The sequence below is a fragment of the Zootermopsis nevadensis genome, unplaced genomic scaffold (genome assembly GCF_977971745.1).
Source record: "Zootermopsis nevadensis isolate Lab colony 2312 unplaced genomic scaffold, Znev_1.0 Znev_ptg000007l, whole genome shotgun sequence".
NCBI lineage: Eukaryota > Metazoa > Arthropoda > Insecta > Blattodea > Termopsidae > Zootermopsis > Zootermopsis nevadensis.
Genome location: NW_028259139.1, coordinates 5,420,801 through 5,444,660, shown reverse-complemented (window position 1 = coordinate 5,444,660; position 23,860 = coordinate 5,420,801). Strand labels below are relative to the sequence as shown.

General features: G+C 36.8%; 1 protein-coding gene across 1 annotated transcript; it reads left to right on the top strand.

Annotated features, from left to right (window-relative positions):
• Window positions 1-229: 229 nt before the first annotated feature.
• On the top strand, window positions 230-22,495 carry Polr2A (RNA polymerase II subunit RpII215). Its single transcript, XM_022062354.2, has 25 exons — window positions 230-404; window positions 2,168-2,300; window positions 2,475-2,611; window positions 5,950-6,108; window positions 6,621-6,914; window positions 7,767-7,927; window positions 8,326-8,547; window positions 8,685-8,942; window positions 9,417-9,627; window positions 10,247-10,337; window positions 10,556-10,674; window positions 10,812-10,980; window positions 11,225-11,394; window positions 11,547-11,675; window positions 12,642-12,864; window positions 13,119-13,329; window positions 13,890-14,140; window positions 14,648-14,853; window positions 15,239-15,502; window positions 15,852-16,014; window positions 16,334-16,563; window positions 17,152-17,355; window positions 17,584-17,887; window positions 18,425-18,616; window positions 18,721-22,495. The coding sequence occupies exons 1-25, from the start codon at window positions 327-329 to the stop codon at window positions 19,857-19,859; spliced, it is 5,718 nt and encodes a 1,905-aa protein (XP_021918046.2). The 5' UTR covers window positions 230-326; the 3' UTR covers window positions 19,860-22,495.
• Window positions 22,496-23,860: the final 1,365 nt, after the last annotated feature.

Sequence of the window (23,860 nt, the reverse complement as noted above, 5' to 3'; positions counted from 1 at the left end):
TACGCCATTGCCACCACCATAATGTATAGATCACTCCAAATTACTACATTTCTTCTTTCTGGCTTCTTATTTACGAGACTCTAAATTAATTTCAGAGGTCTTTTATGCATATAGCATTAATTATGTGGAAAGGTTTACGGTGTAACCTTCACAACCGCACTTAACCCTGTATACAGTTTATAATAACTGTACAGAGTTCAGACAAATATGTATGTTGTTGCACCTGCCAATAATGTCGTCATATTGCGTAATCGCACAAGACGAGGACTCGGGGACAACCTCAAACGCCAGATAAAACTGCTGCGAACAGCAGTAGAGGAGGCAATATGGCGTATGTAGATTCGAAAGCTCCAGTTCGCAGTGTGAAGCGGGTCCAATTTGGAATATTGGCTCCCGATGAAATTGTGAGTGTAATTAAGAAATGCTTTATGTCGTGTGGTTAAACGTAAAATATAAATTCAATTGGGTTTATCAATGGACTTTGTTCTGTTAACAGTATTTGGTTTGAACCTTTGGTTGATTGAAATGGCTTGGGGACAAAGATTTTTTTTTACAGTTTTACTCGACCTTACATTGTGACCAGTAAGAAATGTAAACATTTAACACTGACAATATTTTTACTATACCCAGAAACCAACCTAAACTGTATGTAATTTGGTGTTTGAGAAATTTAAAATTCAGTACCATATCCTTGGATATCTAGGGTAGGAGTCCCCAATGTTTTTGATCGTAGGGTCGTAATAGCAATTATAATTACCATTGTATTATCATATTGTGTAATATTGCTGTCTTTTTAGACATTACCCACTCAAGAATGTGACCATCTTACAGCTCAGTATCAGTACTCAAACATCTTTATATGAATGTTCACTACTTATAATTGATTTGGATGTAATTAGAATCTATTATTAGTTAGTGTACCCATTTTTTTGCATATGCTATGACATATTCCACATCCTTGGCTTGTATTGTGAAGGATCTGTGGAATGGAAATTAATTTTAATTTTAATCTCATAGATCATACACTTGTAGTAATGTGGTTATCTTTGCCCCACACCAATTGTATTGATATCAGCAGGATTATTATTACTATCATCATCTTTTGTGTATTTAATTTTGGGAGAGGAAATGTACTCATTGTTCTCTATTCTGATTCACTGCCATGAATGTTTATGGTGTGCAGTTTGTATTTTTTTAATTGAAACCATAATATTGCTGCGTGGACAATTACTTGGGATCATGAGGTTGTCATACTTTTTGGCAAGTGCAGACCACCAGTATGTTTGTTGAACTTTATGCTGTAATATTACAGTTACTTCTCAACATGATCTCCTCTGCAGTCCACAAACTTTCTTCAATGTTCATGTAGTTTCATGAGTTTGTCACGATAGAATTGTGTGCCTTGTTCATGGAACCGCATGTTCATGTCTTCATCTGACAAGAAGTGGCATTTTGAGTTTTAATGCTGTGTAGATATGTAGCTAGTTATGAAAAACTTTGTGATGTGATTCAGATTGTAAAGTGGATTTGAAAATAAAGAGAATATGTAAAGAATTGGTTGATTCTGTAGCATATGATGAAGTAGGACTAAAAGCCATTTGCTATTGACATGAATATTGCTGATATGAAACTAGCTGAAGGGGAAGTTGTTGCAAGTTGTTTAGAAATACAGGAAATATAGTCTTTTAAAGAAGAGTTTAAATTTGTCTCAAACAGTAAGATAGTGCAGAGTTTCCTTGCATGTAATAAGCTAGGAAACTTCTTTCACATCCTTTCAATGCTCAGAAAGAGTTGAAGTCCTTGAAAGTGTAAATTATTTATGTGATGTTTATGAAACTTGCTGTGTGGTATGGGTTGCTAGATTATTATAACATGCTGCTAAAATGGCACAAAAATACCGTGGGTTAAAATAATTAATTAAAAAATGAAGGACGCTGAAGCTTGAAGTGCCTTTTGGGATCGAACCGTTAAATAGTCATCTGTTAAAAACTTGAAGTTCAGATTTGGAAAAGAAATATTTGTCATATTTCTTATGTCTTTGATATACTGAAATTCCATAATATTCAGTGACATGGTCTATATGGCTATAGAAATAAATTAGGTTGTAGTAACAGTGAAATATTTTGATATTGATCAATATAATTGAGACTTTGTTCTTCTTTTGTAGCGTCGTATGTCAGTAACAGAAGGAGGCATTCGTTTTCCAGAAACATATGAAGGTGGCAGACCAAAACTTCAGGGTCTTATGGACCCTCGTCAAGGTGTCATGGATAGAAATTCTCGTTGCCAGACTTGTGCTGGTAAGAACTTGACTGTTTTGCAGTTTGAAGATATGTGATCCATGCCTTCATTTATTGTTTCATCAAAGCATGAATATGATATCTGATGACTATATCATTGCTGGACTGGTAATGTGAAATATTTTAGAGTGCAGTGTGAATTATCTACTAAACATTCTATGTGTCTCTTTGCAGGTAACCAGACTGAATGTCCTGGCCACTTTGGACACATAGACCTGGCCAAACCTGTTTTCCATGTTGGTTTCATTACGAAGACGATTAAAATCTTAAGATGTGTATGCTTTTATTGCTCCAAAATGCTTGTCAGTCCAGTAAGTTCTCTTAAAATATTATGTGGAATGTCATGGTAACATTACGTGTGCAGAATGTTGGGTTGTAATGCGTGTCCTAAACTAGTTAAATGTTATGAGAGTGCCATGTCATGTTCCTGATTTGTGCCCCATTCCTTGGTATCAGTCAGTTTCAGTGACCATCTAAATTGTTCAGTGTTCAAAGCTTCATTAGCATTTCTGTTCAAAGATGCTGAAAGTTTCTGTTCTGAAAATGGTCCACCTCTTTCTTTAAGTGCTTTCTTTTTGTTAAATTTAGGAAATTACAGATCCCTTGTTACAATATTTGCTGATGTTGCAGTTTAGTACAAATTAAACAACACACGATATCATTGGGACTGTAGGTCATATCATGTTGTAACCTGCATGTGTTGGTCCATCAATTGCCTTCAAACAGTTGCGTGCAAGGATGTCTTTCTCGCAATTGCAATTTTCATTGTTCATTATAAAAATTGAAGATTTCTTCTGAAAAATTTAACAATATTTAGCATGAAAGCTAAAGCGAGCTACATACGTAACTACATACTTGAGCGGTACGCTTGTACAAATTTATTGTACAAGTATACATGAGCGTGTGTATGATAATATTGCACAAGTATTTTGACTGTACAAGCGACATGAAAATGTTTGAATTTCTATACTGTATACTTGCACATATTGTATTTTCGCAAGTATAATTGAGCGTGTGTAGAAGAAGCACAGACTTGTGCAAGTCTGAATCAGTAGCGAACGAACGCTTGGCGTTGTTGGAGGTACAAGTTAAAATTAACAGTTTCGCGCAATGTCGAGCAATCTGCGAAAAGGTAATCGTGAGGTAATCAAAGAATTTATTCGCATTTACCATAGCGAGCCATGTCTGTGGCGCATCAAATCAAAGGATTACCATGACAAGGGGAAAAGAGATGCTGATTACAACAGACTAGTGGAAAAATGGAAGCAAATAGATCCAAGCGCCGATCGCGATAAAGTGGTAAAAAAAATAAATAGCTTGAGAACAAATCACAGAAAAGAAAAGAAAAAAAATTCAAGAATCTCCGCGCACATGATTTTTTAGGAGACCAAGATATTCCTAGAAGCTCATCTTCCAATTTAAATGAAAGAGATGTAAGTATTATTATTAATTTTATTGATTGTTTTTAATTTTGTTTTATAATATTTTTATAAATTAATGTATAAAGTTGTGTTGCCAGGTCACTTGCCCTTCATTTACAAAGTAGTTCATAAATTCTTCCCTCACTTGTTTCGCATTTAACGATACATTTCCTACACGGGATCTCTGTAAAGGCTCCATATTCGAATCCTCCGATGTAAAACCTGTGTTGATAGTGCCATTTTCGATATCTTCAAAATCCAAAGATTCTTGCGGAGCGTAGACATGACTCAATGTTGATATTAAAAAATTATGTAAAGCACAACTTCCTTTTACTATAGAATCGATATGTTCCAATGCTACATTTATAGGTGTATGAAAAATTCTAAAACGTGCTGTCAGAATCCCAAATACATTTTCAACAATGCGCCGAACTCTAGATATTCGATTGTTGTAAAAAAAATTTCTTGATGCAATCTAAATCACTCTGCCTGTATGGTTTTAACATGTTGATTCTTAATGGAAAGGCATCATCTGCTACGAAAACATACGGCAGTTTTCTTAAACCATTTGTCACTTCAGATTTTTTGGGAATGTTTAATAAGTTGTTCTGTAGTTTTTTAAAAAACACTGTGTTTTGAAGAACACCACCATCTGAAACCCTCCCATTAGTACCAAAATCACAGTACAAACCGATATTTTGCTTATAATTGTAGAAATATGAACCGCTTCCTGGTGGAGGTATGATTTCAACGTGTTTACCGTCCAGAGCACCAACACAATGAGGAAAATTCCACCTCTCTTTACAATCATTTGCTATAATCTTCCAATCATCTTCTGTTTGCGGGAACTGGAAAAAAGCGTAATTTTTTTTTAAAGGAAGCTGAGGAGCCATCAGTTGAAGAATCTCAAACAATGCAGCCAACAGCAGTTGGAATATGTAATTCACCTGCAGAAGATTCGATTCGATCATCAACACCAAAACGAAAACGAATGGCATCAGATAAATGTGACAGTGTTCTACAAACTATAGAAGATCATTTTGAGAAACCTAAATTGAAAGATGACCGATATGATATTTTTGGAAAAAATGTATCGATGAAATTGCAAGACTTAACGAATAATATTCAAAGATTGTTGGCAGAAAAGATAATAAATGAGGCATTGTTTATGACCGAAATGGGTCAGCTCAACCTGTCACATTGTATTACTGCATCTTCTACATTTAATGCGCCTCAATATTATAACTCCAATTTTATAAATTCGGTCCCTCCTCCTGTTAAAGCTCTCGGATCTCAAGATACCATCACAGTTTCGCCACCACTACATACCCCTAGGGAGAGATGTTGATGTTGATAATAATTACAGTGCTACCGAAGACTCTAATCATTCTCTTGCCCCATTTATTTCTAACTACAACGATTGTTAACTTCTTAAATTTGTTATTATCTAATAAATAAATTTGGAGTATACACAATGTTTTATTGCTTACCTTCAAATAATTTGGTTTCAGCACGTCATATATTGCACGGCATGTTTCAGGAATTATGTAACTTAATGCTTGTGGTGAAATTATAGTTGAAAATTTCAGATCGTCGTAGCTTCTTCCTGTCGCAAGAAATCACAAGGTTGTTGTTAATCTTTCATGTGGGGTTATAGACTCTCTCATGATTGTGTCCTTCCTTTTAATCATAGGGGTGACTAGTGATAAAAGTTTCAAGTACGTTTCTTCATCCATTCGCAAGTAATTATGCCAATCACGAGGGTAAATTATCAATTCATTTAATAGATTTTCTTTTCTTTAGCCAGTCTTTACACCAAAAGCTACATTTCTTTGTTGTTTTCTTTCTCTTAAGAACTAAAACGAGAGCAGCTAAAGCGAGCGCGTCGTCATCGTCCGTCGATGACATGGTTCAAGCGTACGCTGACACTGTTCATGTATACTTGTGCCATGTGGAGGCTATATGGCACTCAGGTATGCTTGTACAATAAATTTGTATAAGCATACTGCTCAAGTATGCAGTTACGTATGTAGCCCACTTAAGGCATACAATTTTGAATCCTGAAACCATCCACACATTTAACAATCAATTACCTGTGCTTTAATTTTAAAAATTACTATTAGCTGGAAGTACAGATGATGCGGATGTGCAGGATTGCTCAAGAAGTAGCAGTAGTAAGAGGGATTTCCTGTTTAAGACGAAGATAATTTTTATTTCTTCTTTTTCAGACGAACCCTAAGATCAAAGAAGTGGTAATGAAATCAAAAGGACAGCCCAGAAAACGTTTAACTTTTGTATATGACCTTTGCAAAGGTAAAAATATATGTGAGGGTGGTGATGAGATGGATATTCATAAAGATAATGCAGATGACCCAAACATCCAACAAGTGAGTATAATTTGCACAGTTTAGTAAGGCAGCAGAGTAAGTCATCTTTATTTTTTGAACCTGTAATTTTGCTTTTCTCTGGTAATGTACAGCTTTAGCTTGGTGTGTTATTGAAGCTGTAACCAGAACTTGTACTGTTATAGCCTCATTTTGACGCAGAAGAAACTGTGTATCCTGTGCCACACAGTTGTTCATTCCTTTGGTATTTGAGAGAATGAAGGAAGCCCCATTTGAATCCATGGGATCTATGATTATATCATGTGCTTCATTAAACTTTAGTTTAATGAAGCACAAAATATTGGACGTTTGAAATGAAGTAGTATGGAATAACAATGCGGGTAATTAACTGAAACCCGATTGTGGACTGTTCTTGGCAAAGGAGTTGCGGTCATTAAAAATATTCACCGTAGGCATCAGGGCAGGAGTACCATTGACACACCGGCCAATGTAACATAATGTGTCATTGATTCAGACTGACACATTGTATGCGATTTTAAACTTTTGTTTATTAGCCACGCAAACAAGGGCATGGAGGCTGTGGTCGATATCAGCCAAACATCAGAAGAACTGGACTTGACCTGACAGCTGAATGGAAACATGTGAACGAAGATTCGCAGGAGAAGAAAATAAGTTTGGGTGCTGAAAGAGTGTGGGAGATTCTCAGGCATATAACAGATGAAGAATGTTATATCTTGGGAATGGATCCCAAGTTTGCTCGACCTGACTGGATGATAGTAACAGTTTTGCCCGTTCCACCACTGTCGGTTCGACCTGCTGTTGTTATGTATGGCTCAGCACGAAATCAGGTACGTCATTTCTTATTTTGAGTAGGCATATGTTTACTTTTCACTTTTTGGTTGTTATTAAAGCAGATAAAATAGCATTGTGAATGTCGGCCATGGGGGCTTCTGTGAGTTGTGTTGCCTGGCTTGCACGTGCATAAAACTTGTTATTTTTAGAATTGTCAGACAGCAATCAAAGGATCTGGGACCCTCTGACCTCTGAATACATGCTAGAGCCTTGTAGACAGTAGTTGATTATTGTCAGTGCTAGTGATTAGAGACAAGAAGCAGTGATTAGGTTAGGTGTGCGCACGCCTGCATGTGTGTGTTCATGTGCGCATCGTACTGCAAGAAGACGATGATTAATACCAGTGTGCAATTTAGGCAGGAGATTGATCGGTCAAGATTTGTGATTTATGGTTGTAGAAGACTGCGATGAAGAAAATAATTATTTGTAAATTATTATGAGATCAGTAAATTCATATTTAAAATAAAGAACCCATTGAGTTAATTAGTGATTTCTGTTACATTAGTTGTTGTGTTATGGGTTCTGTAAAAGAAACTCTAGTAACTATTAAGTTTTGTTTGTTTGATACATCATGTTATATTTTTGAGCAGGGTAAACGTTAAATTATACTGTGTATCTGTGGTGTTGGTGTATTATGTGCATATATTTATATTTGAAACATGTATAGATGCTACTTGTAAGATAAAAAGAGCACAAGTTGTGTTTATGGACAGTATTGTATTGTTCGCAAAATATTTATTGTTACATATGAGATGAAAGGAAACAATTCCTGTAGTTAATTGAGCAGTATTTTAGGTAATTAACAGTGTGGGCTTCCACTTCCTGTTTTAAATTTTTTATTATTCTAGGATGATTTGACACACAAACTTGCGGACATTATAAAAGCAAACAACGAACTAATCAGAAATGAGCAAGCGGGTGCTGCGGCACATGTTATCTCAGAAAACATCAAAATGCTTCAGTTTCATGTGGCTACGCTTGTTGACAATGACATGCCAGGCTTACCAAGGTTAGTAAATAATTTTTTGTATGTACTGGTGTTTTGTCTCTAAGCAGAAATTTTTGCCATTGACGTGATTGTTTTCAGGCAGTAGTTTGCTTATGCACAAATGAACATGGTAAGAAAAGGAAATGAATGTAAATATGATAAGGAGTGGTGGATTAAATCTCACATCCGAATCCAACAAGTTGCTATTGGATTTTGAATTTGCTTTAAAAAACAGGTGTCTCAGAGAAATACAGAACGATGCGTTCTTCTCAGCTCTCGGCTGTCATAACCAATTAAGTCTTTCAATATAATCAGCTTTTTTTTTAATTTTTATACAACAACGTTAATTTGTATGTTAAGGATTCTGTGGAATTATTTATATAAATGTATTGTGTAATTATTTACCTTTTGTAATGTAGAGCAATGCAGAAATCTGGAAAGCCACTGAAGGCAATCAAAGCACGGCTGAAAGGAAAGGAAGGCCGTATCCGTGGTAACTTGATGGGGAAACGAGTGGACTTCTCTGCTCGAACTGTCATTACACCTGATCCCAATCTCCGTATTGACCAAGTCGGAGTTCCAAGATCAATCGCTCAGAACATGACATTTCCAGAAATTGTGACACCATTCAATATTGACAAGTAAGATGACTTATACAAATTTAATTTTTTCATAAAATATGGTTCATAAATCTTGGTGCAACATATGCAAATTGTGATGAAGGATTGGACAGTAAACATGTTTCTCCATTTCATATGTGATCATTTTCTTGCCATAGAATGCAAGAATTAGTGCGCAGGGGGAATTCCCAGTACCCAGGAGCAAAGTACATTGTGCGAGACAATGGTGAACGGATCGATCTACGTTTTCATCCGAAGTCATCTGACCTTCATTTGCAGTGCGGTTATAAAGTGGAAAGACATATACGTGATGGTGACTTGGTTATATTCAACCGGCAACCTACACTACACAAAATGTCCATGATGGGCCACAGAGTAAAAGTTCTGCCATGGTCAACATTCAGGATGAATCTCAGGTAGGCAGTAAATTATTAAAAATATTGTTTTTGTTCGCTTAGCTGATTTAAGTGATAGAATTTTGTCATTAAGGAATTCAGTTACAATTGTTTTTAGGTAGATTTTGTAATTTAATGAACTTTAGTTACTTCAAGTTTTACATTTGTGTGTACATATAGAACATGAATTAAGTTTTTATGAAATTAGAAAATGTAATTTTATTAACTTAAGGGAAAAGTTGTATTCTATAACTATATGAGACAATCCAGTATTCTGTTTCTGTCCCTAGATCTAAAATAAACATGTGCTTTCGAAACGGGTAAACCGGTCCACTTGCATTACATTGACCTTTTTTAAATAAGTTTCGTGCATTATGTCGCAGAAGAAAGCATGCTCAATTTTACATTTAAAAATAGGGGTTGTAAACTATATCTTGTAGGTAAGTAAAGTTTGGAGTGTTTTGTTGTGTGATTATGTTGTTTCGTCCTTTGTAGCTGCACATCACCGTACAATGCTGACTTTGATGGTGACGAAATGAATCTGCATGTCCCACAGTCAATGGAGACACGAGCTGAGGTGGAGAATATTCATGTGACACCTCGCCAGATCATCACACCACAGGCCAACAAACCTGTAATGGGTATTGTGCAAGATACACTTACAGCTGTCAGGAAGATGACAAAGCGAGATGTCTTCCTTGAGAAAGTGAGAAAATTAAGCTCTCATGAATGTTTAATTAAAATCTTACGTATTATGCAACAAACAGACAGTGTCTCAGTTTTGATAGTATTACAGCTTAACGTTTCTTAATTTTTCTTCGGAGATGAAATCAGACTGTGAGACATATAGACCTTGTAATTTGAGGTTATGTTTTATACCTTATCTGAACTCCATGTGCCATGTATATTGGTTCACACTTGTGCTTTGTATTTAGCAAGTTCAGTTGTTTACCTGAAAAGCAGGCAGTGTGACAGCATTTTTGTCGCTTTCCTCACCCTCCAGGCAAATACTGTGATATTACCTTAAAATCTGCTTGATTATGTCCTCCGTATGTCATTTCTTGTGAATACTGCATAATTTATGCATTTTGATTTAGTGTTATTAAATTAACCAGTATCAGTGGAAATTTCTTTAGCATTATGAAATTGTGATTATAACTGGTGGTATGCTTATGGGGAAAATGCAAATGTCATTGTTAAACATATAATCATAAATTCTTAAGGCGCAAGTAAAGACTTGGCACAGAATAGTGATTAATCAGTGTTTGTGCTTCTGAAATCCTCAGACTTCATTCTGATCTGTATTTTGATTTATTCCTTTTTAGGAACAAATGATGAATCTATTGATGTTTCTTCCCATTTGGGATGGAAAAATGCCACAACCAGCTATTATGAAACCAAAGCCTTTATGGACAGGTAAGGTGACGCTTCTGCGAAAACACGGACGGGTTAAATGGTCAGAACCACAATTCAGAGATTACTTCTTTGTGGACTTTGTGAACAAGGCATACTTTTGTTATTAAATGTAGCTGTTGAAAAGATTCTTAAAATTGACAAGAAGTGTAATGAAAGTACTTCTTAATGCATATAAAAAGTAAAGCTGTCCCACTGGTTAATAAAATTTGTTTTTACAGGAAAGCAGGTATTCTCCCTCATCATCCCTGGAAATGTAAACATGATCCGAACACATTCCACACATCCAGATGAAGAGGATGATGGTCCATTCAAATGGATTTCTCCTGGGGATACAAAGGTTAATGCCATATTTCTGAATCATAATATTGTAATAATTGAAATCTATATTTTAAGTGTATTATAATTCTTTAATTTTGAAAGAATGTAGTGATGAGCGTTTACTTGTTTGGAGTTCTGTAATTGTAATTGTTGCAGGTAATGGTAGAGCATGGTGAACTTGTGATGGGTATCTTGTGCAAGAAGACCCTTGGAACATCTGCAGGATCATTGCTGCACATTTGTATGTTAGAATTGGGTCATGAAGTGTGTGGGCAGTTCTATGGAAACATTCAGACTGTTGTGAACAACTGGCTGCTCCTAGAAGGTAAAATGCGTATATTTTCCTTTCTGAAATGTGTAATTCCTATATTTTATGTTTCCATTCTCAAGATAAAATGAGGAGTTAAGTAATGTGTAGTGAAGGAAATTTTGTAAGAGTGTATTATGCAACACAAGTCTCAATATCTGGATTTTCTTGTGTCTCATTGTTTCTAATTACTGTGTATGCATCTTGAAAAATTGTGCTGATACTGAAGTTTGTAAGGCAGATTTATTGTATTGGTTTTCAGGTCATTCTATTGGTATTGGAGACACCATTGCAGATCCTCAGACATACTTAGAAATTCAAAAGGCCATCAAGAAAGCCAAGGAAGATGTGATAGAAGTGATCCAAAAAGCTCACAACATGGAACTTGAACCTACACCTGGTAACACTCTAAGGCAAACGTTCGAGAATCAGGTAAAGCAGATTACTATGTAAAGTTTATGCTGTGTGTTTATTGAATGCTTGTAAATAAAAGTAATTAGATTGTTTATATAGGTGACCATTTTTCTCAATCTGAGATTCAAATGTAAAAAAAAGTGTTGCTATAATTATGTTACTCTTCACAGGTGAACCGCATTCTGAATGATGCTCGAGACAAGACTGGAGGCTCGGCTAAGAAATCTCTAACAGAATACAACAACCTGAAGGCCATGGTAGTATCTGGATCTAAGGGTTCCAACATTAATATCTCACAGGTAATATTTCTTCCACGGAGAAGTAGAAGTTTTTGAAAAAGAAAGTAATTGCATGCAGTTGAAATATGATCCAGCTAGCTCAGTATAGAGTCCGGTGGCAGGCTTTTGTGAACACAGCGATGAACCTTTGGGTCCCGTAAAGAATGTGGGCTATTCTTTGATAAGCCAAGTATGTAATTGACTTTTCAAAGAATGTCCTGCACCATAGAGAGAGTAAGTTAGTGAGGGAGCGAAATTTAATCTTAATGGTAAAAGTAAAGTTTGTCCCACTATACGCCATGTAGGCGTTTGGGGTGAGTGGAGGTATAGCTCCTCTCTTCCTTTACCTCTGCACTAGATGGGGGTGAGTGGTCAGCATCACGCCCCGGCCGGATTTACCCCCGGGAAAGGACCCTGGTACCCATTGTAGAGGAGGCTGGGTGGGCTCCAGAGCTGGTCTGGACGCAGAGGCTAGAGGAAAAATCCTCTGCCCCCGTTGGGGATCGAACCCCGGTTGTCCAGCCCGTAGCTAGTCACTATACTGACTGAGCTATCCCGGCTCATAATCTTAATGGTACTTCAGTCAATCAATATGGGGTTTAATTTGCCCATTTTGCTATTTCACTAGTATTGTGGTTGTAAGATGTGCCAGTCACTTGTGTGTGTTTGTGTATATCAACATTGCTAGACTATACACCACAACGTCCTAGAATACTTACTATGATGAGAACCAGAAATTTGCTTTGCTTAGTTGATTGTAATGATCTTTGAAAAATATATGGCTTTTATAAAGGTAATCCTTTTTATAGGATGTAAAACAACACAAGTGCATGAAATCTGTATTTAGATTTTGTTTTTACCGGAGTCCATTGAAGTGGTACAGTAGTGCAATAAACGCTGATTAAGTTGTGTAAAGATGAGAGTGTGGAATTATGATATGTGTTATATTTGCAGAATCATAATTTTTATACATTCTTAACTTTGCAGGTTATTGCTTGTGTGGGTCAGCAGAACGTTGAAGGGAAACGCATTCCTTTCGGATTTCGGAAGAGGACGCTGCCTCACTTCATCAAGGACGATTATGGTCCAGAATCAAGAGGTTTTGTAGAAAACTCGTATCTGGCTGGGCTTACTCCCTCCGAGTTCTTTTTCCATGCTATGGGAGGACGAGAAGGTCTCATTGATACAGCTGTCAAGACAGCTGAGACAGGTAAGTTGGGTATACGTGTGTTTTCTGTCACTGATTGAAATGTAACTTCAGAATTTTACTCACATGCTTTTGGGGGCATTTACAATTTGGGGGTACAGGATCAGGCTTTATTTCCATATGCTGATAAAATAAATTGAATGTGAATTGATTTTGAATTATTTGGAGGTACTGACAACAGTTGTTATCTTGTTAATTGTTATTAGAAGCTAATATAATTCCAGTCTTTTTTCACATTTGTCAATAATTTTCTTCAGGATATATCCAGCGTCGGCTGATCAAGGCTATGGAGTCTGTCATGGTTCATTATGACGGAACAGTGCGTAACTCTGTGGGGCAGTTGATTCAGTTGCGTTACGGTGAGGATGGTCTGTGTGGAGAAACCGTAGAATTTCAGAATCTGCCTACAATCAAATTGTCAAACAAATCCTTTGAAAAGAAATTCAAATTTGATCCAACAAATGAAAGGTGAGGAACTTTGTAATTACAGTGTGCTAATTACTTTATAGAAATTAATGGGGTTTCATTTAAATTGTATATTCTAAATTTATTATTTGATTTATTAATGAATTTAAACATACTGTTATATGTAAGACTTGAGGTTCTCACAGCAACAACCCAGAAGACGGAAATCTTCATACTGTTATATAATTGTTAGAAAAAGAGTTTTGCGTATAAATGTTTCCATGCTGTTTTTTCCTAGTTATGAATAAAGTGTAACTTCGGTGAACAAGTATTTCCTACAACAAAACCTTTATTATAATGACCAAAATTACGTACAAAGATTTGGTGATCTCTCTGTTGTTTTCTTGGTTTTGCCAAGGAAAAGCAAAAGCTGTTCTGGTTAATGAACCATTCATTAGGCAAAAGCAAAGTATTTTGTAGGATCCTTACAGATGAGAACTCTTCATTTTTTCTGAAAGGTGGGTTTACCATTTCAGAGCAAGACGACATACACACACATTATCAGGTGAATTGATTGCAGTGCTTTTTGTACCTTGAATTAACCCATGTTACTTTTTTTCTAGATACTTGCGTAGAATCTTCAATGAGGATATTCTGAAGGAACTCATGGGAAGTGGTGATGTAATATCAGAGTTAGAAAAGGAGTGGGAGCAGCTAGTAAAGGATCGTGAAGCACTGCGACAGATTTTTCCCAGTGGAGAAAGCAAAGTGGTATTGCCGTGCAACCTGCAGCGTATGATTTGGAATGTGCAGAAGATCTTCCATATTAATAAACGTGCACCAACTGATCTGAGTCCGCTAAGAGTCATTCAAGGTAATTACATTGTTTCTTTTTATGCTTTAAGGAATTATGACAAAAATTGCCATTATTCTCGAGGACCTAAAGGATGTTAATGTAATAGTCTGTAAATTTTGTGTTTGTTAAAATTGTGTTTATAATTTATTTCACTGTCTCTTTTAAGTTGTAATCCAAAAAATGTTAATATCACTGTTTACTCTGCCTATCTTAAGGTGATGTTAAATTTCATTTAGATTGTGCTGTCTATAAACATTTGTTGAATAAAAGGAGTTAAGTAGTAATAACCTGAATGTTTTGTGCTTCCTAATTAATGGAATGTTAGGATTTGAGGTTTTCACAGCGGTTGTTCCAAAGATGGCTTTCTTCCATGTTGTAGTGCTGTGTAGTGTGGTAGAAGTTTACCAGTGTTTCAGAGGTCCTTGGTGCCTCCATCATCACGGTGATGAGTCACTCATCTATGAATAGAATGTTGATTACTGTATTTTAGCATCTAATTCAAATTAAGATGGTGTTTGTTCACAGGTGTAAATGATCTTTTGAAGAAGTGCATCATTGTGGCCGGTGATGACCACCTTAGCAAGCAGGCTAATGAAAATGCAACTTTGCTTTTCCAATGCCTTGTGCGCTCCACACTATGCACCAAGTGTGTTTCTGAGGAGTTCAGATTATCTTCTGAGGCATTTGAGTGGCTTATTGGTGAAATTGAAACACGATTTCAACAGGCGCAGGTATGAAAGATGGCGATATTATAGTAATGTAGTGTAATGTATTTTATTAGTGTGATGCTTTATTGGATAATATTGTAAACATTGCAATGGTAGTGCTGTTACATGAGGCCTTCTAGTACACGTATATCTATACAATGCTGTCAAACAGGTGTTTTAAGTGTTAGCTCCTCGCAGCTTTCATAATTAAGAACATACAAATAATGAATTTAATATTCATGTGCTGCTTTGTTGCACTATTCAATAAAAATGTGTTTTTTCAGTAGTACTTGGACTTTTCCATTATTTTTGACAGACAGTTTTCCTGCTAACTGAAATTTGATGTTCATTTATGTTATTTCATGCATGTGCGATTTAGCCTGATGTATTATTGTGTGTCATTCTTCAGGTTAGCCCAGGTGAGATGGTAGGAGCCTTGGCTGCTCAGTCGCTCGGCGAACCTGCCACACAGATGACATTGAACACATTCCATTTTGCTGGAGTGTCATCCAAGAATGTAACGCTGGGTGTGCCTCGTCTGAAAGAAATTATCAATATAAGCAAGAAGCCAAAAGCTCCTTCACTTACGGTGTTCCTCATTGGTGCTGCGGCGAGAGATGCCGAGAAGGCTAAGAATGTCCTGTGTCGCTTGGAACACACTACATTGAGGAAGGTAAGTATAGGCTCAGAGAAACTTAAAAATCTTAAACTTCGTAGAGAGTGAACACATCTGTTACATTTGTTACACGCATGAAGTGATTAAGAAATTTGAGATAACTGTCATAACTGTGCAACTACTACCGTGAAGATGGAGGCAGTACATGGCCTCAAATGATTGATAACCATGATTGTGAAATTTAATAATATTGCATTTCTGCACATTCAGACTTCAGACTGTTGTTTGTCATTGGAATAAAGACTTTTATGCCTGTGCCCATTGTTTCATATTGTTTCAGTTTCTTGTGTGTTGTTGTAGTTTAATTGTAAGGAAGTTATCATATTTGTTCCTATTCCAATTCTAGGTGACTGCAAATACAGCCATTTATTATGATCCAGATCCTCAAAACACTGTAATTGCTGAGGATCAGGAATTTGTTAATGTGTACTATGAGATGCCTGACTTTGACCCGACACGCATATCTCCCTGGTTGCTCCGCATTGAGCTTGACCGAAAGCGGATGACAGGTCAGCTGCATGTTGCAATTAAAACTACCTGCTACTTAAAAGTTTATCATTGATAAAATCAAATTTCAGCAGGACTCTAACCAGAACAATCCTACTCAAAGCCACAGACATTTTCTAAAGAGCTATTGAAGTTCTCTGGGGTGTCCTTGAAGGTCAAAATGGAGTATGCATATGAAGATTTAACATTTCTAGCTTGAACGGAAGCATGTAAATACCCACAAAGTATTACAAGGAGACACATTTTGTACTTTTGTCAGTTTTTACATTTCCTTTCGGTGCAAATTTTACAAGTTTATCTGTGACTAATCTCTGTTTACAGACAAAAAATTAACCATGGAACAGATCGCAGAAAAAATTAATGCAGGTTTTGGTGATGACCTCAATTGCATCTTTAATGATGACAATGCAGAGAAACTAGTTTTGCGTATTCGTATCATGAACAGTGATGATAACAAATTCCAAGATGAAGAAGAGACTGTGGACAAAATGGAAGATGACATGTTCCTTCGGTGCATTGAAGCAAATATGTTGTCGGACATGACATTGCAGGTTTGTATGCATCTTGCATCTCGATTCTACTTGTTACCCGTTGTCAGAAAATGAGGATAAAATAATTCTTGTGCATTAATGATGATAATAAGATTTCAAGAACTAAATATAGTTTGCATTTGTTTCCTTTCAGTATGCATATTACTGTCATTACATGATGTTTCATATAATTGCAGTTTTAAAATTCTGGTGGAAAGTAGATATGACATATGTTTAAATATTTAGTGCAGGCAGTTTCCACTCTTATGAATAGTTACATTCCTGGAGAAAGTTTGTAAAGCAAGTCGCTGCTTCCCAAGTGCATTGTTATAATTGGAGGTTTTGTTCCAAAATTACTGAGCTAGCCTTTTGTCATCTTTCTGCACCATACTGTCTGCATTGGGGGAGGGGGGTGTTGCAAGGGTCTATGAGGAAAATTTGTACCACTGTGAGGAGTCAAAAACAGCCAATCATCATTAAACACTTTCTCAAAATAAATGGAAGTTGTTAAAAAGAATATAAAGTAATTTATAATTCTCCTTATCTGTGACTTAAAAATATCCTCATGCACCGCATTTTACACACAGTTATTTTTTTCTTCTTTAACAGGGCATTGAAGCCATAGGCAAAGTGTACATGCACTTGCCCCAAACAGATTCGAAAAAACGAATAATCGTAACTGAGACAGGAGAATTCAAAGCAATTGCCGAGTGGTTGTTGGAAACTGATGGAACAAGTATGATGAAAGTATTGAGTGAAAGAGATGTTGATACAAACAGGACTTTCTCCAATGACATCTGTGAAATTTTCTCTGTAAGTATTTTGCATTTCAGAGTCATTACGGTGTGTGTGTATATATATTTAAAATAATGAGTCTTTCTCACATTGTTTATTAATTCTGTGTGGATTATTCCTTTCTTTTTGAATTTAAAACATTGTAGTGCCTAGATTTTTAGGTTGAATATCCATCCATTAGTAGCACTCATTCTTAGTACAAGAATGGTGCAGTATTTATATTTTTTAATGTTGTCCCCCTGTCAGGTTCTTGGAATTGAGGCTGTACGTAAATCAGTGGAGAAAGAAATGAATACAGTTCTACAGTTCTATGGTTTGTACGTAAACTATCGACATCTTGCCCTGCTGTGTGACGTAATGACTGCCAAAGGCCATTTGATGGCCATTACGCGTCACGGGATCAACCGACAAGATACAGGCGCACTCATGAGGTGTTCATTCGAAGAAACAGTTGATGTATTAATGGATGCTGCATCACATGCTGAAGTAGACCCCATGAGAGGTGTATCAGAAAATATCATTATGGGACAACTTCCTAGACTTGGCACAGGTGAGTAATCATGTGTGTTGTTCCCCCTTCAACATTGGAATATTTAATTCTATATAAATATCTTCCTGTAATTTTATACGGTGACTGAGACTCAGTACAAACATAAACAGAAGGCATGTAATGTCAGCAATATATCCATATATTTTGACTACTTTTGTCAATCATACGTGAATGAGAGAGATTTCGATTCCTGAAACTGTTGCACAATCTGAGTTTGAAAATCCTGTACTACATAGAAATGTGTTTCTATTGTATTGCAGCACCCTTGATGAAGGGATAGACTAGAGGCAAGATACACGAGACACTGTACATCATGAAATAATGTTCCATATACAAACAGAAACCTCATGATTAAATCTTTCAGCACATGCCAACAGATTTTAAATTTACTGGGGAAGAAAGGCCTGCAAAATTTACACCAAAAATTTAGTGTTGCTATGAATATACATTGTATGTTGAATGGGCTTCATGGGTTAGAAGCCACTGCAATTATAAAATGATGTTATAGCACTCAATCTTTAATGTTATTTTTTCAAGGAGCATTTGATTTGCTGCTCGATGCAGAGAAATGCAAAGCTGGTATAGAAATACCAATGAGCATGGGTGCAGGTATGATGGGAGGAGGTATGTTCTTTGGCAGTGCAGCAACACCATCCATGAGTCCACACATGACTCCATGGAACCAGGGTGCAACTCCAGCCTATGTTAGTTCATGGTCTCCAGGCAATAGTAAGTACAGGGTTTTAGTGTTCATACATTTATCAGCACAGTCCAAAAGATGTACAAATGGGGATTGTAAGATAACTGTTACAATAAATATTTTAATGTTTCAGTGTTAGGTAGTGGTGCAACTCCAGGTGGACCGAGTTTCTCACCGTCAGGTGCCAGTGATGCAAGCGGTTTATCACCAGGATATTCTCCTTATTCCCCGCAACCTGGAAGTCCGTCTTCACCTGGTCCAACAATGAGTCCATACATTCCAAGCCCAGTGAGTGGCATGTCACCAAACTATTCCCCATCAAGTCCAGCATATGCTCCTTCACCCAGCCTCACGCCGTCAAGTCCGAATTACAGTCCAACAAGTCCGTCATATTCTCCCACATCACCAAATTACTCACCAACCAGCCCCAGCTACTCTCCAACAAGCCCATCTTATTCTCCTACTTCTCCTTCATATAGCCCTACTTCTCCAAGTTACAGTCCAACAAGTCCCAGCTATAGTCCTACCAGTCCATCCTATAGCCCAACTAGTCCATCATATTCTCCAACAAGTCCAAGCTACAGTCCAACATCTCCAAGTTACAGTCCAACAAGCCCTAGTTACAGCCCGACCAGTCCATCCTATTCACCAACAAGTCCAAGTTACTCTCCTACCAGCCCTTCATATTCTCCGACGACTCCGTCTTATTCGCCGACAAGTCCGTCGTACAGTCCGACCAGCCCAAGTTACTCTCCCAGTTCTCCTAACTACACGCCCGCCTCTCCGTCATACTCACCGACCAGTCCAAGCTATTCTCCAAGTTCACCACAGTATTCACCTGCTAGCCCCAGCTACTCACCTAGCAGTCCCAAGTACTCTCCAACGTCGCCATCCTATTCTCCAACGTCCCCATCCTTTCCTGGCTCATCGCCACAATATACTCCAGCATCGCCACAGTATTCGCCCACAAGCCCAACATATAGCCCAACGAGTCCATCGTACTCTCCCAGCTCACCACAGCATACACCAGGTGCTTCCACGCGCTACTCACCCACTTCGCCTAACTACTCGCCAACGAGCCCTACGTACTCTCCGACGAGTCCCCAGTACTCGCCGTCAAGCTCCAAGTACTCTCCCACAAGTCCGACATATACCCCTACTTCCCCCAACTACAGCCCTTCATCACCTACATACTCACCTGCTGTGCCAGGGTACTCTCCAACCTCCCCCACTTATTCACCTACATCTCCAGCATATGAGAATAATGATTAAATTACCATTCTATAAATTAAATGTGTGTGTGTATGTGTGGGGATACGGTGCGCTATGCGTATCATAGACACTAGGTATTATATGAATTTTCAGGTGGCAATAGTGAAAAATGGAAAATAACTATTTGTTACTAAACATCTGGAATATGAAAACTAATTATATAGAAATTGCCTGTGGAAATGTTGTGGAAATAGGGTACCAGTTTCTTACAGTCATTGTCTTACATCATTTATATGTTGACAGAATATGCTACTTGTAGAGACATGACATTTTATACTTATGAATCCGTACAATGTGTGGACCATAAATTCTTCGCATCAAAAAGCTTGTTATGATAGTTCTATAAAAATTATGTGTGGCTTAGAAGGTTCTTGCATTTTATCCTTATTATCAAATTTCATAAGTGTTAACTTACAAATTGAAAGTGTTTACTTCTTCTCATTGCACTTCAGTCCATTACATGTGTATACTATTAATAATTATATTTTATTATTATTTTGTGCATACAGTTTAACATGTGTTAGAGAGAAATGTGTCTACTTAGTTCTTGTTTCACTGTTCTTCCATCTTCGAAGAACTAAAATGAGAATACATTCAAGCTGCCCTAAGAGCAGTTCATGATAAGTAATTTTTAACCCCCCCCCCCCCCCCCCCCAAAAAAAAAAAGGAATGTGATAAATTACATTATTACATTTATGAGGATTCATGATAGCAGTGTTCATTGTTTATATATAATTTCTGTATCAAATCTAGTTGTTATGAATTTTTATAAGCCATACTCGTAACTTCAAACGTTCATCAAAGTTTGTTTATAGTTTATAGTTGGAAGATTCCTTTGGACAGGTCCTGGCTCATACTTTTGCTTTAGCTGTGTTGTAAATTGAATATCTTCCCTTCCACATCCTTGGAGGAATCAGCACAATGTCTTTTTCTTGTTAGCTGCTGTTCATAGTAATCCTGCAAATTGCGCAATCTCTTGTCACCTAATTGCTCATATCGTTGTTGCGTGTCTTGCAGTCAAGACTCCCACTCTGCTCGTGCTTCAACCATCATATTGGAGAAGTAGTCACACAGCTCTCGTCTTAGTTCAGTTTCTACGGTCAGAGCGCTCCAGTGCCAATTGTTTTTTCAGTTCAACTTTATTTATAAGGGTCTCAATTTGACTGTGCAATTGTTGATAATCTCTATTGCTTGTTAGCGATGAAGCAGACGTATCTCCTTTCTGGTGAATTTGTACCAGTTCCTGTATCTGCAGTAATTTATCTTCAGATTCCCTTAATTTATTTTTCAAGAATTGAAAAATAAATTAAAGGAATCTGAAGATAAATTACTGCAGATACAGATTCCGTTAATTTATTTTTCAATTCTTGAAGATTATGTTCATTCTCATTGTTGTTTTCCTCTTGTTTTTTCAATACATCTGCCATAAATAATTTTAATGATTTATTGTCCGTTAATGTTTTCAGTGCTTTTTCTTGTTCTTCATTTTTCAATGTCATGGTTTTCATGTCACCATCATACTTCTCTTGCAGCTCTTTTAGTTGCTTTTCCAGAATTTCAATGCACTCATCCTTCTTGTGTAGGCTAAGCAGCTGCTTGTCAAATATGTGCTGTTTATCACTCAAAGCGTCCACACTGCGTCCAAGTTCACTTTCCTTCTCTGCAAGCTTTAGATCAAGGGCATATCTTTCCTTTTCTGTTGCTTTCAAGTCATCATCAAGCTGCTTATAGTCTACCTCTGCATCCTCCAGAATACCTTACAATTCCTTAATTCTGCCCTGTTTTTTAAAGAGCTCTTCCTTCATTTTTGTCAACTGACTTTCAAACTCACTGATTCGAACACTTCCATCCCCTCTACAAGCAGCTTGGGCAGCCTCCATAAGTGTCTCTGCATACTTCAGAGATAACTTGCATTGTGATAATTCAAACATCAACTCTTTTTTTTAAAAAAAAAAAGTTAATTGCATTCCTTCTGAGATGCCTTGAGCAATTCATTTGCTGCATAACGTTTCTCTGTCAAGCATGTCCCTTCTGCTGTTTGTATGCAATTTCCTGACACACTGACTTGTCATCAAGTTCCACAACTCTGCTAACCATATCTGGTTTAATCATACAGCTCTGATTTTGCTTTCCACGAATGCTGTTAAACAGGGCATTAATTCCCCATGGAATAATACCAGGTTCTTGAGAATGCTGTTCTCATTTCAAAATCATGCCCCAACATTTTTAAGGTTGTTTCTTTTATTTGTTACTGTATACAGTAGTGGGTGCTAACATTTGGCCCCTGGTTTTTTTGTTAGCAACGAAATGCAATGACTAGCAAATTACAATTCTATGCTAATCATTTATCTCATATAACCATAACAATTTATATTTTTATTTCCTTCTTCTGAAGCTTGTTACACTGTAACACTTTATTTTTGAAGTGATTGAATGCTTGCATTTATTGGAAAGATACATGTTATTTTATATTAAAATATTAATTGCATTAAAAGGGATCATACACTGCTTCAAAATATGAATTCACTTTCATTTCCATGAATGTATAGGATTGAGTCTGACTGCAATTAAAATACGTGTGAAATGCTTGTAAAATAGTTCCAAATATATGGCATTAAAACAATCCACAGTTTGAATGTTTAGTTTAGTTTTTTTCTTCCAGTCTGAAGTTTGGATTTTCATTTTAAGAATTTGTATAAAAATGCAGTTGTTCAGTCAGATACTGAAAATGTAAGATTTGAGGTTTTCACAGCGGTGATTATGAAGATTTTTGTCTTCTGGGTTGTTGCGCCGTGTAGTTCATAGGTCATACTGCCTCCGTCATCAGGGCGATACTGAAAATGTTCATATCCAGATACAGAGATACCCTAATCTGACATTCTGCTAGATAAATTTGTGCTGCATTTTTAATTTTTTGCAAATAAATTTTGTCATTTTAATTTCTGTTAAATGTGGTATTTGTGCCAGTTGACATTCACAATTGACCCCAAGAAATCCAGATTTCTGTCATGTGCAGGATATTTTGATAACACACATTTGCATCCAGGCACTAACGTGTTCATTATGAATAAGCTTATTTAAGTGCTGTAAACTTCTGGCCTGCTTCATATTTGGAATTACAGTACTTGCATTGAGAATTGTACGTACAAGTAATATTCCCCTCAGAGTCAACATGTCTGATGCACGTGTTCAGAAAGACACTGGGGTTTTAGGAAGCTATATATTATTTTACAAAACATTGGTCACCCAGTATATGTAATGCCCTTTAACTGTTCAGAAACTGCAGGAATGAGAACTGCTTTCTTGAAGTGGTACGATTGGTTTCTTTCCAGGACGGTAAAGGTTATAATTTTTAATATAAGGTCATTTATGTTGTAAGTAAATTATGTAATTTGATGTGCTAAATACTGAAGGATGTCCAAAGGGTTCTATAGTCATACGTATATAATAAACAAATAAATATATAAACATTGTACAGAAATTAATTGAAGAAGCTTAGTGGTATGTAGTAATACTGATGTGTGCGTGGCAGTACCATTGACAGGTTCTTAACATCAGTTACAGTCCTACAGAAGCAAATTTGAAGAAACAGTTTACTCTTAATTAGCCAATGAAAATGAGATGCCAGGATGATGTTAATTGCACTTCATTATTACAGGCTACATTTAATACACATGAACTGTAGAGAATCTCTAATATCTGCATATTGTTTATGCCACCATCTACTACAAAATATGCACCGGTTCCACTTAGCACTGTTATGAGCTGCTACAACATTTGAGTAAGTAGCACAGAATATATGAAGGATTGCTTTAATTTGGATTTTTGTTTCTATCAGCTTTCTTTGGTATTCCCCACAATTTGCATTTTGGTAGTGGTGTAAGTATAGTCCACGACTGTAATCTTGAGACTTGCAAGGAATGCAGGCGCTAGCTTTCCTCCTTCACCCCACTTACTCACCCTGCAAGTCTCACGATTACTTTTGCCCTTGGACCATTAAT

Excerpts from the sequence above, each read along its gene's own strand:
- Polr2A (XM_022062354.2), top strand. The coding sequence starts at position 327 with ATGGCGTATGTAGATTCGAAAGCTCCAGTTCGCAGTGTGAAGCGGGTC. Across the intron at positions 8,548-8,684 it reads ACACCATTCAATATTGACAA|AATGCAAGAATTAGTGCGCA; the intron begins GTAAGATGACTT and ends TTCTTGCCATAG. Across the intron at positions 17,888-18,424 it reads ACTTCCTAGACTTGGCACAG|GAGCATTTGATTTGCTGCTC; the intron begins GTGAGTAATCAT and ends TATTTTTTCAAG.